The sequence below is a fragment of the Lemur catta genome, chromosome 9 (genome assembly GCF_020740605.2).
Source record: "Lemur catta isolate mLemCat1 chromosome 9, mLemCat1.pri, whole genome shotgun sequence".
Taxonomy (NCBI): Eukaryota; Metazoa; Chordata; class Mammalia; order Primates; family Lemuridae; genus Lemur; species Lemur catta.
Window position 1 is genome coordinate 39,223,406 of NC_059136.1, and position 15,096 is coordinate 39,238,501.

The 15,096-nt window shown below is 38.7% G+C and overlaps 1 protein-coding gene across 1 annotated transcript in view; it reads left to right on the forward strand.

The window, feature by feature from the left end:
• The first annotated feature begins 835 nt into the window (after positions 1-835).
• The window catches only part of ATAD2 (ATPase family AAA domain containing 2), a 65,271-nt gene continuing 51,010 nt past the window's right edge, over positions 836-15,096 (forward strand). Inside the window, exons 1-2 of the mRNA XM_045560530.1 lie at positions 836-1,110; positions 11,977-12,125. Of these exons, the coding sequence (XP_045416486.1) occupies positions 943-1,110; positions 11,977-12,125 (317 nt within the window). The 5' untranslated portion in view covers positions 836-942. The remainder of the gene's footprint in view (positions 1,111-11,976; positions 12,126-15,096) is intronic.

Sequence of the window (15,096 nt, forward strand, 5' to 3'; positions counted from 1 at the left end):
TTTGTCTGTTTCACTGGGATTCCCCTCATATTCTGATCATTCAGTATGTTACCTATTTCAAAGTAGTCAAGTAACTGCTGTCATCTTAGCATTTTCTGTAAATCTGTGATGGTAACATTTATTGAGCACTTATATGTAGGCACGGCTCTAGGGTATGGGGGTATAATATCAGTATAGATATTTTCCGGATAAGGAAATTAGGGCACGGGGAGGTGAACAATTTGCTTAAGATCATCTACGTGGGATATGGCAGAGCTGAGTAGGGAGCTGCGTCCTTAACTATACACTCTGCTGGCTCGCCTTTAGCTCTTTTTGTTTTCTTTCTTTTTGGTACTTAACTTGTTTTGGTTAAACCATCAATAAAAAGCTCTTAAAGCTCAAAGTCAAAACCTGTCAAAGGCCAAGTGCTTCCTTACCCTCCAGTCAAGGACTGGACTTTTTGCATTTGAATCCTAGATGGCGGGAAGGGGCGCGCAGGCTTCGGGAGGGGCAGGGAGGTGACGCGAAGCCCCGCCAGCCAATCAGAGCGGGCGGAGGCCTCCCTTCCCCCTCCGCCGTCCACGCGCCAAAATTCCAAACGGGACTTCGCACCGCTTCTGCCGTCTCTCTCCGCCGAGTTCAGCGAGCCGGGACTATATAAGGGAAAGGAAGTCAGCGTTGTCGCCCTACTGTCCGCTCAGGTCTTCGACGCCGTCGGCAAGCATTCCTCTCACCTTCGGCGCGGCCTCCCCTGCTCTGCAAATGGGAGGAGAGTTTCGAGTCCACCGTTCTAGGGTGGCGGCGTGGGCGGGACAGAAGGCGGAGGGATTCCAGGCGCGCGCGCTGCGGCCGCTGGCGCGGAGCTTGTGGCGCCAGAATTCGGAGCGCGGAAGATCCTGAGCGGCTGCCGCCCAGAGCTCGGCCCTCTCCTACCGCGGACGCCGAGACAGCTCTGGACAGAAGATGGTGGTCCACCGCAGCAGCTTGGAGATGCACGGCCACTCCGCCACGTCAGCCTCGGACTCCTTGGACCTGTCCAACGAGTTCCTCAGCCTGGAGCAGCTCGGCCGGAGGCGGCTCCGCTCTGCCGGCGCCGCGCAGAAACCCGCCGTCACCGCGGCCGCGGCGGGCGTGAGTACCGGCCTGAGGCGGGCCCCTCGGGCGGTGCCTGCGGGGACTGCCAGCGCCAGGCGCCCGGAGGGGTCGGGAGGTGGGCGGCGCAGGTCGGGGTGACAGTTGAGGGGGGAGGCGTGTGATCGAGGAGAGGTAAAATGGAAGGCTTCTGAGATCGGAGCCCCAGGGGGGTGGGTCGGGTCGCGGAGACTGAGCTGACTGGAAGAGGTCTAAGCAGTTGGTCACCACCTACTTTTGCGCAAGAGGAAGCCGAAGCCCGCCGGAGCTGAAGTGCAGTTTGGGGCCCAGCTGCGGTGGCTTGGGCCGCCCCCGCCCCCACCTCCCTGACCAACTGCCCGGGCTCTGGCCCTGGGTTCTCATCGACCGGTGGAGGCAACACACATGCACTGCTTGCCGTTGGCGTGGGCAACGTTTTAGGGGCTACGAGGAGAGACTGTGGTCCAGGTTCTCTGACCTTCATTTACGATCCAAGGGGTTCCGTAATAAGAGCGCAGTGAATAAATATCAGGTTGCATAATGTGCAGGCAGGAAGACCAACATTTCATGTACTCTCTCTTCACTTAAGCTAAATAACAACCCTTTGCATAGTTATGATATCTATTGGACAGATGAAGAAACGGACTCAAAAAGGTGGTAACCAGTAAGTGGTAGATCTAAAATTGGAACTTAGGTTGTCTGCCTCCCCAAGCCTCCCCTTTCTGTTATATCATGCTGCAGTTACAAACAGTGTCTATAGGGGAAGTTTGCAGTCGGCTTGAGTCCTCTTGAAAGAAGTGCTTCTCCTAGGTTAGAAGTACAGATAGGGTTTTTGATGGGCTGAATTAAAGCTAAGGGAGAGACCCTCCCCACCCCCCAGCTGCTTAAAGAGGCATCGGTGGAGGGGACAGCGTTCACAAAAGGTTGGAGAAGTTGAGTAAGCAACACTAGTAAAGATAAGGTAGCAGATAATACAGTCTAGTTGGAATGAGGATGTTAGAGTGAGGGTAGGCATGGGAGTAGGAAAAAATAGGACAGGAGACAGGCAGGGTTGGGAACTGGGGAATCAGGATTAAGGGGAGATGTGTGGTGGGAATGACAAAGCTCAGTTCTCTTTAGTTCGGACAGATGCTTTTAGGGTCTTGTATTAAGGTATTATGGTCTTGTATTAAAATCATTATAGGAAATTTGTTGTCAGTGTCTTCTGTGGCCACCCCATTCTGGTTGCTTCTCTGCCAAGGGGAATGGGTTAAAAGACTAAGTCCCTTCAATCTGTGAAGTTGTGATTCTGAATTGAAAGACAAGTAATTTCCTGATTTTCAGGATTTGTTTCCCAGTCATGTGCAGGAATTGGCAGAGATCTGAAGAGGCCAAACACTTCTGCACTGGACTTGGTCACTTATTAACCTGTGTTCTGGAAAGCTAATTATTTCAATAAACATTGATTATCATATTCAGAAAATGCTAGATCCTGTGACCATAATGATGTACTGAATACTGGTTAAGTATATAGGTTCTTAAGACAACTGTTAGTTTGAATCTCAGCTTACCAACGATCGATAGGTTTCTACACTTGTTAAACGGAATGATACCCACCACATAAAAAGTGAGGATTAAATGTGATCATGCATGTAAAGAGATTAACTGAATAATTGGCATATAGTTAGGACTTTGTCATTGTTAGCTATTAAGACCATAGTCAATTTTAGTTAATGGCCATTCCATCTTTCCAGTTTTTCAGGTAAAAAACCTTAGAGTCATTATTGACTCTTCATGTCCAGTGCTTTAGCAAATTCTGTTGACATCATTTTGAAAATATTTTCAGAGTCAGACCACTTCTGTCCTTCGCTGTTACCATGCTGGTTCAGGCCATTATCTCTTGCTTGAATTATTAAAATAGATTTTTGATTGGCCTCCTTGTATTCCACCATTATATATAATATTATGCCCTTCCCTCCTCCGACAGTCAGTTCTCAATACAGTGATTCTTTTAAAAGTCAAAACAGTTGATCACTCCTCTTCTGAAAAACTTTACTAGGCTGGGCATGGTGGCTCATGCCTGTAATCCCAGCACTCTGGGAGGCCGAGGTGGAGGATCACTTAAGGTCAGGAGTTTGAGACTAGCCTGGGCAAGGACAAGACCCCCGTCTCTACTAAAAATAGAAAAATTAGCCTGTAATCCCAGCTACTTGGGAGACTGAGACAGGAAAATGACTTGGGCCCAGGAGTCTGAAGTTGCTGTGAGCTAAGCTGACGCCATGGCACTCTAGCCCTGGCGATGGAGTGAGGGTCCATCTCAAAGAAAAAAAAAACAACTCTCTAGTGACTCCCTAAATAAGCAAAAGTTAAGTTTGTGAGCAACCCTATCCCTTCTGCCTCCTTCCCTTTATCTCTATAATGATATCCTCTTCTACCTCTTTACAAAAAAACCCAATCCATTCCAGCCATGGTGGTCTAGCTGCTCCTTGAACACCAGGGTCTTTCCATTTGATTTACCTCATCCAGGAATACTCTTTCCCTGGATATCTGCATGACCCATCCTTTTACCTCCTTTTAGGTTTTTTTTTTTTTCCTTAGACTAAAAAGACAAAATCTCAGAACTTGTAGTACTTAATGCGTTTTAAGAATTGTACAAATAATAATTCTCATAACCTTACAAGGTAGGCATGATTGTCCCTGTTTTACAGATGAGAAAACAGACACAGAGACTTAAATAACTTGCCCAGATTTACCTTGTAGTAAGCTGTAGAACTGATTCAAATTTAGGAGTCTGTCTACTTAAAGTCTTTGCTAACATTTAACCTTTTCAGTGATGCTTACCCTAAACACCGTATTAAAATTACAACCCACTCCCCTTGACAAACCCCTTTTTCCTGCTTTATGTTCTCCTAGCACTTATCACCTTCTAATATAATCTATAATTTGCTGATTTTTAATATTTTTATCTCTTCCCAATCAGAATGTAACTATAGGGACTTGGAGTTTGACTTTTTGTTCAGCAGTGTATTCCCAACACCTAGAACATGTAGTAAATGTGTAATATTTGTTCTTGATTATCTTTGCTCTAAGGGAAACTTAGAGAACTTAGTCTAGCAGAGTAGACCGAACACAGCAATATACAGAGACTATTTGCCATAAATGCCAGATTAGTGGTATTTGGTGGTTGAGCAATTAGAATGCACTCAACTGGATGTTACAGGGTGGGAAGGATTTTTTGTTCTAGGCCAGGGTTCCCAGTAGGGATAATAGCTTTTTGAGACAAAATATGCCTCTTTTCTATACATCAAAGCTCCTGTGTCGACCAAATTATAATCAGAGGGTTACTTAGTGAGCATGGAATTGGATTAAAAGAAATGGATAGTCCTCAGAGGTAACATATTCACATTGACAAAAGTCCGTCAATACCAAAAATGAAACATACCTTTGTGATTGGAATACTTTCTAATTTAGGGTCTTTACATTCCATACATTTCATTGGATTATACCTTGCTTTATTTTATTTTATTTTTTTTTTTTGAGACAGAGTCTCGCTTTGTTGCCCGGGCTAGAGTGAGTGCCGTGGCATCAGCCTAGCTCACAGCAACCTCAAACTCCTGGGCTTAAGCGATCCTACTGCCTCAGCCTCCCGAGTAGCTGGGACTACAGGCATGTGCCACCATGCCCGGCTAATTTTTTCTATATATATTTTAGTTGTCCAGCTAATTTCTTTCTATTTTTAGTAGAGACGGGGTCTCGCTCTTGCTCAGGCTGGTCTCGAACTCCTGAGCTCAAACGATCCACCCGCCTCGGCCTCCCAGAGTGCTAGGATTACAGGTGTGAGCCACCGCACCCGGCCATACCTTGCTTTATTTATTTATTTTTAACATCAGTCATGCATTTCAGAGACTACACTCTCTGATCACCTTGATTGTATTTGGATATTTCGTAGTCTCTTGAGGCACGAATTTATTCACAGAGCATTTCTTAGGGTAGGTTACTTTTGTAGGTGGTTAAATTTACTCATGCTAATCCATTAGCTTGAAGCTTTCCTAGTCTAATCCCAGCAGCTGACCTTCAAAGTTCTGAAGTTACCTATAGCCACTAACTACATTCTACTTTTGCATTTTGAATATCATCTCATTCTTCTGGCCTTATGGAATTGTGTTTTGGGTTTTTTTTTTTTTTTCTGACTTGTATGGGTTCTCTGAATATTGTAGTCGTGTTGTTTTGACTTTGTTTTTTTGTTGTTTGTTTTTTTTTTGCTGCTGTCATATATTTAATGGTTTAATAATAATATACATTTCAATATACAGTTGGTCACAAAGCCAAACACAAGGCAAGGTGCCATTTTAAATTTTTTTTTTTTTTTATTTCAGCTCATCATGGGGGTACATAAGTTTAGGTCATATACATTGTCCATGTCCCGCCCATCCCCCCCGAGTCAGAGTCCCAAGCGCGTCCGTTCTCATTCTCCAGACAGTGCGCCTGGTACTCATCATTGTTGTTTTTTAAACTTTTATTTTCATCCTACTAGCCTTAGGAGTTTGGATGCCTTTTCTGTGGTTTCTTTTTCCTCCGGAGTTAGACTAGCCATTGTCTATTTCTGTACTTTCGCAGGTCTGAGGCACTTTGATTTCTGTTAATTTATGGTTGTTTCTCATGCTGAAGAGTCACTGGAGGATGGATAGTAGGGTTTTTTGGTGATGATTGTACATTACTTTTGGTTGAGTTTACCAACATTTTTATCCTTCCATATGCTGTTAGGTAAAATAAAAACATGCTGTAGTATATAGAAGATACTTTTTAAAAAAATTATATATATATTTAAAAGTCTGGAAAGATACTCCAAACTTAACACTGATATGTAGAGCATATGGGAGATTTTTGTAAGCTTTTAAAAACTTTTTTGTTTTTATTTTTTTAGAGACAGGGTCTTGCTCTGCCACCCAGGCTGGAGTGGAGTGGTGTGATCACAATTCACTGCCGCCTCCACCTTCTGGGTCAAGTGATCCTCTTGCCTTACCCTCCTGAGGAGCTGGGACTACAGTCATAAGCCACCGTGCCTGGCTTATGTTTTTTAAGTTTTTTTGTAGAGGCAAGGTCTTACTATGTTGCCCAGGCTGTTATTGAATTCCTGGCCTCAAGTTATCCTCCTGCTTTGGCATCCCAAAGTGCTGGGATTAGAAGCATGAGCCACTGCACCCAGAAAAAATTTTTAAAAAGCATAACACAACACAAAAATGAAAAGTATACAACTCAATGAAGTATCACAGAGCATGGATAGGGAAATTTTGATATGTGACTGTCAATGGTGCTCCGTGTAGTTGGGTGACATGGCAGCTCTGTATTCAAGCATAAGCAAGAAATTACCCTTGATTTTAGATTTAAACTTTATTTAGGAAGCAGTGAAGAGCTAGAATAGGGATCTGATGAAATAGTGTTTAAGATGAATTATAGTCAACAAAGCTAGGGCTTGGAAGACCAGTTAAGATTGTAATAGTAATAGCTACCGCTTATATAATAGTTGCTATGTGCCAGCACGGTACCTAATAGACACACATACATTTGCCTTACTAAGTAACTATTACCATCCTCATTACAGATACGGAAACTAAGGCACAGAGACCTGTGTAACTTGCACAAGATTACACAGCTCTAAGTGATGTGCCAAGAATCAAATCTGGCCACTCTATTTTTAGAGTTTGGGTTCTTAATGAATACATTATATTACATAGACCAAAACAGAGAAAAATAGAGTTTAAGTTAAGGTGGCAGTAGTAGGAATGGAGAGAAAAATACCAACTAATAGAGCAAGGGTTCTGAGAGTTGTTTGGATACAGGGACAAAAGACAGTGTTTCCAGCTAAAGCAGTGAACATTAGACCATTGGGAGTATTATGCCAGAGTTGGTAAGAGGTTAGGACTATATATCTTTGAGGACAAATAAATAAACAGCAAAACACAAAAAGAATTAAGATCTGAAGCAATGGCTGTATTCTAAAGATGAGAAGAAGTTGAATCATATAACCAAGAGTATCATGTAAGCCAAGGAATCAAAGCGTGTAAAGAAGGAAGTCTCTTCTTGTAAGCAGCCTCAGGTGATCTGTGAAAATGGTTCACTATTCACTTGACCCAGAAAACCCCACAAAATCGTGCAAGTCAAGAGGTTCAAATCTTTGTGTTCACTTTAAGAAACTGCACAGGCCATCAAGGGTACGCATATAGGAAAAGCCGCCAAGTATCTGAAAGATGTCACTTTAGAGAAATAATGTGTATCCGACATTACAATGGTGGAGTTGGTAGGTATGTCCAGGCCAAACGGTGGGGCTGGACACAGGGTCAGTGGCCCAGAAAGTGCTGAATTTTTGCTGCACATGCTTAAAAATGCAGAGGGTAATGCTGAACTTAAGGGTTTAGGTGTAGATTCTGTGGTCATTGTGCACATCCAGGTGAAGGCAGCACCCAAGATGCATCTCAGAACTTACAAAGCTCATGGTCAGATTAACCCATACATGAGCTCCTGCTTCCACAGGGAGATGATCCTTACTGAAAAGGAACAAATTGTTCCAAAACCAGAAGTGGAGGTTGCACGGAAGAAAAAGATATCCCAGAAGAAACTGAAGAAACAAAAACTAGATGCAACATAAAATAAATGCAAATAACAGTTTTTTTAAAAAAAGGAAGTGAGCAACTCCATAGAATCAATGCGGTAGAGAAAAGGCCATTGTATTTAGTTATTGGGAGATAGTTGTAGATCTACTGAAATAGCTGTAGAGGTAGAAACCAACTTACTGGAGTTTGTGGAATAGGTTGATGGTGAGGAGTTCACCACTCATTTGTTTTAAAGATGAAGCTAAAGAAGTGTATCACAACTATGCTTGGTGTAGATAGGATGGATACCATTGTGCATTAAAATATGCTACTCTTCAAGCTTTCAAGAAACCTTAAGTTTGGATAAGTACATCTTATAAGTCTGTATTACAGCTGTGAGGTTTTTTATTTATTTATTTTTTAAAGACAGGTTCTCATTCTGTCACTCAGAATGGAATGCAGTGGCAGCGATCATAGCTTGCTTATAACCTCCAACTCCCAAGCTGAAGCGATCCTCCTGGCTCAGCCTCGGAGTAGCTAGGGCTGTAGGCATGCACCACCACACCTGGCTAATTTTTAAATTTTTTATAGAGATAGGATCTTGCTGTTGTTCAGGCTGGTCACAAACTCCTGCCCTCAAGCAATCCTCCTGCCTCCCAAAGTGCTAGGATTACAGGCGTGAACCACGCTGCCCAGCTCAACATTGAGCATCTTTTTATGTCTTTATTGCAATCTGCATATCTTTTTTGGAGAAATGGCTATTGAAATCCTTTTGCTCAGTTTTGAATTGTTTGCTTTTTTGTTGAAACATAGGAGCTCTTTATATATTCCAGATATCAGCCTCTTATCAGATACATGATTTACAAATTTTTTTTCTATTCTGTATGTCGCCTTTTCACTCTGTTGATAGTATCCTTTTTTGCATGAAAGTTTTTGATTTTGACGAAATCTAGCTTATCTCTTTTTTTGTTGTTGTCTGTGCTTTTGATGTCATATCTAAGAAATCATTGCCGTATCTAGTGTCATGAAGCTTTCCCCCTGTGTTTTCTCCCAAGAATTCCTAAATTGTTTTTTAGCTCTATATTCTCGTGTACAGTTTTAAGTTACCACCTAAGGTTTTCCCCCCATTGGTTTAAATTAAACAGTTTCAAAGGATATAATTTCTGTCATCTTTTGATATTGACATTAGAAAGAATAAAACTATTATATCAGACTTTTATGTGTATCCACTGGAATCTGAAAACCATGGTTATTTGATACGTCATGGAACATTAAAAAATAATAACATGGGCCTGGCGCAGTGGCTCACGCCTGTAATCCTAGCACTCTGGGAGGCCGAGGCAGGTGGATCTTTTCAGCTCAGGAGTTCGAGACCAGCCTGAGCAAGAGCGAGACCCCGTCTCTACTAAAATTAGAAAGAAATTAGCTGGACAACTAAAAATATATAGAAAAAATTAGCCAGGCATAGTGGCGCATGCCTGTAATCCCAGCTATTCGGGAGGCTGAGGCAGGAGGATTGCTTGAGCCCAGGAGTTTGAGGTTGCTGTGAGCTAGGCTGACGCCACAGCACTCTAGCCCAGGCAACAAAGCGAGACTCTGTCTCAAAAAAAATAAGAATAATAATAATAACATGAACAAGCTCTTTTAACAATCAAAACGTTTGTGTTTTGATTTTTGTTTTTGCTTTTTAAATTTGCATTTTCAATCCACTTAACCTACAACACTGTATCCTTGATATATATTTTTCTTATACAAACTATTTATTTGAAATGCCTACTATATGTAGGATAAAGTCAGTGTTTCATGCTTATCATTAACAGTGGAAAAATAGAACCAGTGAAAACCTCTGTACAACTGTAATGGTATTCAAAAGAGAATTGTATTGTCTTACAATGCTTCACACAGACAAATTCAGGTTTAGAGGTACTTAATAAAAATATTGTATATTTCTTTATATAAAACACTATGTACAATTGAAGTGTAAACAAGTTTTACAAAGTATTGGCTATGCATGTTGTAGAAAACAGTTGCATGGGACATGAAATCAGTTTAAGAAAAATTTCTGGGCCTTAGAAGGCTTCTGAACTCCAAGAAATAAATTTTTTGTGGATTAAATTATTATATAATTATTAATATTCAGTCAATCAAGATAACAAAAACATCCATTTTGATTTTAAATGATTAAACATAGAAAGATTTTGTTACATCTCATATGGTTAAAGTTCCCTTAACCACCGGAGTAGTTCTTGTGTCTGTGGATGTATGTTTGTTTTTCTTTGTTTTGTTTTTTGAGACAGAGTCTCCCTCTCTGAGACTAGAGTGCAGTGGTATCAATATAGCTCACTGCACCCTTCTTCCTGGGCTCAAGTGCTTCTCCTGCATCAGCCTCCCCAGTAGCTGTGACTACAGACGTATGCCACCACACCCGGCTAATTTTCTTTCCATTTTTTGGTAGAGATGGGGGTCTCTCACTCTTGCTCAGGCTGATCTCAAACTTCTGACCTCAAGCAATCAATCCTCCCACCTCAGCCTCCCAGAATGCTAGGATTACAGGCACGAGCTACCACACTCAGCCCTGTGGATATATCTTAGTTATTGCTGATGACAGCATTCTGCATCAGTTCCATTGTTTAAGTACTGAGAAACATTTGTCATAGAAATAAGTAGATAGTAATGAAAGGAGTTTTGTTTAGCAGTGTCACTCAGTTTTTGTGGTTTATACATCAAAATTCATTTGCCAAAAATTATTTTTAATGGTCTCTTAGCTTTATTAGAGCTCTTTGCAATTTTGTTGAAAGCAAAGAATTGGAAACCACCTAACAAGGTAAAGGATTTGTTGCCTTGCTTAGTCATTCAGTTTCTTAACACCTACACCAGTGTTCTTTGGCTTTAGGAAGGTTTTTAATGCCTTGAAGCAGTCCATAGCAGTAAGATTAAGAACGGGCGAGAGATAGAACTTTCTTTTTTAATGGGAGAAAGACACATGGGATGTCCTGTGCCTTCTCAGCCTGATCAGTTTTAGGAAAAAGTACGTTTGAAAGTTGAAAATCTGGAAATATATTCTCTTAAAGTATTTCTTGGGAAGTCTTATGCTACGCTATACTGATCTAAGATGTAAGTGTTGTATGAAAAAAATATACTACCTAAAGTATAGGTATTCTTTTTTCAAGCATCCTTAAATTTAGGTACACTGATAAAGGTGGTGACAAATCATATGCATCATTTAATATTTTATAAAGTACCCGTCTAATTTTACACAAATCCTTGTGTAAAATATCCTTATTTTACTTGTGAACCAACCAAATGTGTTCTGCCCAAAACAAAAATAAATGCCCTGATAAAGCAAAAATAAATGACAGAGTAAAACCAGCCTGGAAAGGGGGGTGCAGGGATTCAAATGTTTTTTTTTTTTTTTTCTAAAACACTGCCTATTTTTCAAAAACGATCAATTTTCAGAGTTGAAAGGCATAGAATTCCAGAGTCATTAAGTACTTCTAATGTAAAAATACCATTTATATGATTTCAGAGATGTGTGTGTGAACTTTTGAATACTTTATGACAGAACCTCTGTAGCTCACAAAGCAGCCTAAGAGAGTGTACTAAAATAAATTCACATAGAGCTCTATGGCTTTTACAATGGATTAACATACCTAAACAGTTTTTTAACTTAGTTGTTGCATTATCTTAAACAAAGCAAAATATATGGCAATAACTCCTTTTTGCTGTCCAAGCTAAAATTACAACTCCTTTTTACAAAATTTATTATTTTTTATTGAGACCGAATCTTGCTATGTTGCCCAGGCTGGTCTCACTCTTAAACTCAAGCAATTTTCCTACATCAGCCTCCTGAGTAGCTGGGAGTATAGGCAAAATTACAGTTCTAATAGTCAAGTTATTTTAAGGTTGCTGCCAGTGGTTAGGTGACAGTGTTTTGTTGTGTGTATTTTTCTTAGGTGTTTCTAATTTCTGTAAACTTAAAATAAATGAGTACCTGCTATTGTGAACTATTATGATTTTTTTTATCAGTATTAGAAACTTCACTCTCTAGACTACTTGCTATGAAATAGTTATGAACTACTTGTTATGAGCAATAAATCAGTAAATCTTATATTAGCTATTTTATAAACATCACTGTTATTTATCATGAAATGATTATTTTAGATATTAACTGTTATAGTTTCTTGGTGATGCAAAATGATTCTGCACAAAAAGCAATTGTTACTAACTTATAATTGGAGAAAACTTAGGAGGTGTTTAAATTTGAGGTTTTGACTAAAAAACTTAGAAACTTAGAAGGCTTTCTTAATTTTTCTTAAAGAATGGATCTTCAGTTAAGGAAGTTGAAACCTACCACCGGACACGTGCTTTAAAGTCTTTGAGAAAAAATGCACAGACTTTTTCAGATTCTAGTTTTGAAAAGAATATGGAAGTAACGGAGAATCATGCTATTGGCAGGCATTTTACAAGGTAATGCAAGATGCTTGAACATTAATTCAAAATAGTTTTGAAGCAGTAATTTAGGATTTGCATTTAATTTTTAAAGTGTATTTTTGACTGGTTATCAAGATTCTAGGGTTATAAAATGTAATTTACTTGAAGTGAAATTACTACAAATGAATATTATTAAATTAAAAATTTATTTGTACACATTCAGGTTCTTATTTTCTTGTTTAAAAATATTATTTGTGCTATGTATGAGTGTTACTGACAAGGTTGATGCAGGATAGGTTCTCTTAAGTGTTTGAGTATCTAAAGAGGCTTTATGTGACTGTAACTAGCTTGTGACATGATTCTGCTTCAAAGTCTACACAAAGCCTTTGTTCAAAATAGTAGTTCTATTTCTGATTGCTTGCTGTAAAGTTTTTTATCAATTTTGTGTCATTTATGAGTTTCTGTGTGTTTCAAAAGCATTCTTCACAAAGGAGGGAGAACATGTGTTTTTTTGTTTTGGTTTGGTTTGGTTTTCTTTTTAGTCTAATGGAACTAGATACTTTATACATATTAAATTTCTTTTCTCAAGAACCCTGAAGTAGGTGGCCTGAATCCCATTTTAATACTCCAGCAATCAATTTCAGTGGATTAGGTAGTTTGGCTAAGTTCATGGAACTTTATTTTGTTCAGGGCAGGTTTAAATCTAAGTTAAATTAGCTTAAAGCCTTTGCTTTCCCCACTTGAGTGGGCCTAACATGAATGGGGGAAAGCCTCAGTTAGAGTAAAATTTGTTTGATGAAATAATTGGTTTTACAATTCTTCTCATAAATACATTATTTGTAGTGTCTACAGCCCTCCTACTCTTAAATAGAATTTTGATTCTTATTTTGTATAGCATATTTTCTAGATAAGTGAGGTTATGCTCTTTAAAGTTTGTGAGCTTTAAAATTTTTTTCAGTTAATCAGTCTTTCATCATATATTTTAAAATTTGCATTGTATTTCATCCATTATTTAGGGAGTGTTTACTACTATATTTCATGCAATCTATATCAGCAGTTGAAATACATGACATTGTTTTATGAGACACTAATAAAAAAGAACCACTGACAGTGAACTGACATGCCATCAATTGTAAGACATTCCAATTTCAGAGCTGTTAAAATGGGGGAAAATTTACAACTTTTAGAGTCAAGAAATACAATATAAGCTAAAGTCTTCCATTTTATTCTTGGGAGGGTGAAGGAGTGATCTATGAATTTTCTATGAGAATTTTTAAATTATCTTTCATGATCTGAAAAAATAAACATTCTGGTTCATGTAAATTTCTACCTTACCGAGAATTGCTGTAAAATTTCAGGCTGTACATTTGTGTTTACAGTTGAATTGGCACCAAGTAGTACTGCTCTAGTTATCTCAGGTTAATGAGAGAAGAACACAGTCTGAACTTAATACACAAACGATGCATATACTTCCAAAAGAAGGCCACATGATGTCGTATGACATGGGGGATGAGTTAAGTCGTCATGATACACAGCAGTACATAAGAAACATGATACATAACATGCCAAAGTCAAGAGAAACTGATAGCAGTCGATACCACAATCACTTGCCAAATGACTATTTCATTTTAGCAAAACCTCATATTGTGTTAATATTTTTGTTGGTAGTCGGTTTTATAGTTTTATTTGTATAAAACTTATAAATTAACTTAAATGTAGTTTGGCTTTACCTAGTCATACAAAAAATTTAATGTTGAAAGTACTCAGTTTTTACCTTTAAAAGGATCTGTACATTTTTCAAGTTTGTGAAACATTATGCTAGGCTTTATGCTAGAAAGGTATTAAGGGATTATATTAAAATAGGTGCTTTTTGATCTGGATTTAAAGATGACTGATTTGGTATTTTTAATTAGATTCCTTCTAAAGTATGTTTAATTCCTATCTTTTTAATTATTTTTTTCTTAACAGCTTTATTGATATATAAATCATATAAAATTCATAATTTTAAAACGTAATTCAAAGGCTTTAGTATATTGATAGTATTGAGCAACCATCTATCAATATACTAAAGCCTTCGAATTGCATGCTTTAAAATTTAAAATTAAAATTACACTACTAATTTCAGAACATTTTCATCACCTATTTCCTGTGCCTATTAGCTCTCCCCATTTTCCCTTGGAAAGCACCTATGTTTCTGCCTGTATGGCTTTGACCATTCTAGACATGTCATATGAATGGAATCGTACAATATATGGCCTTTTGTATCTGGCTTCTTTCACTTGGTATAATGTTTTCAAGGTTCATTTATATTGTGATATATATTAGTACTTAGTTCTTTTTATTGTCGAATGAAATTACACTGTATGGATATACCATGTTTTGTTTATTCTTTCATCAGCTGGTGGGCATTTGGAGTGTTTCCACTTTTTGGCTATTATGAATAATGATATGAATGTAGGTGGACAAATTTTTATGTGGACGTAGGTTTTCAGTTCTTTTGGATATTTACCTAGTAGTGGAATTATTGGGTCAAATACTAGCACTGACATTTTGAGGACCTGCCAAACTGTTTTCCAAAGCAGCTGCACCATTTACATTCTCACCAGAAATGCATGAGGGTTCCAGTTTCTCCATATCCTCACCAACTCTTGTCATAATCTGTCATTTTGGTGTTAGCCATTTTAATGGGTGTGAAATATCTCATTTGGTTCTGATTTGCTTTTCCCTGATGGCTAATAATGTTGAGTATTGTTTTATGTGCTTATTGGCCATTTGTCTTCTATGGAAAATAATTCCAATATAAAAATCCTCTCCCTGTATTTAAGTCATTGTTATAAATACTGTTTATTATTTTATATAGTGGTAGCATCAGTATCTTTTTGTATAAGGCTTTTATAAAATGGCCTACAGTATTTTTGAGTTCTGCTTTATGTACTTTTGCTGTTTCTTACCGTTTTCACTATTATCCATATGCCTGAGTGTAGTAATCTCTTTACTTCCTTCATGT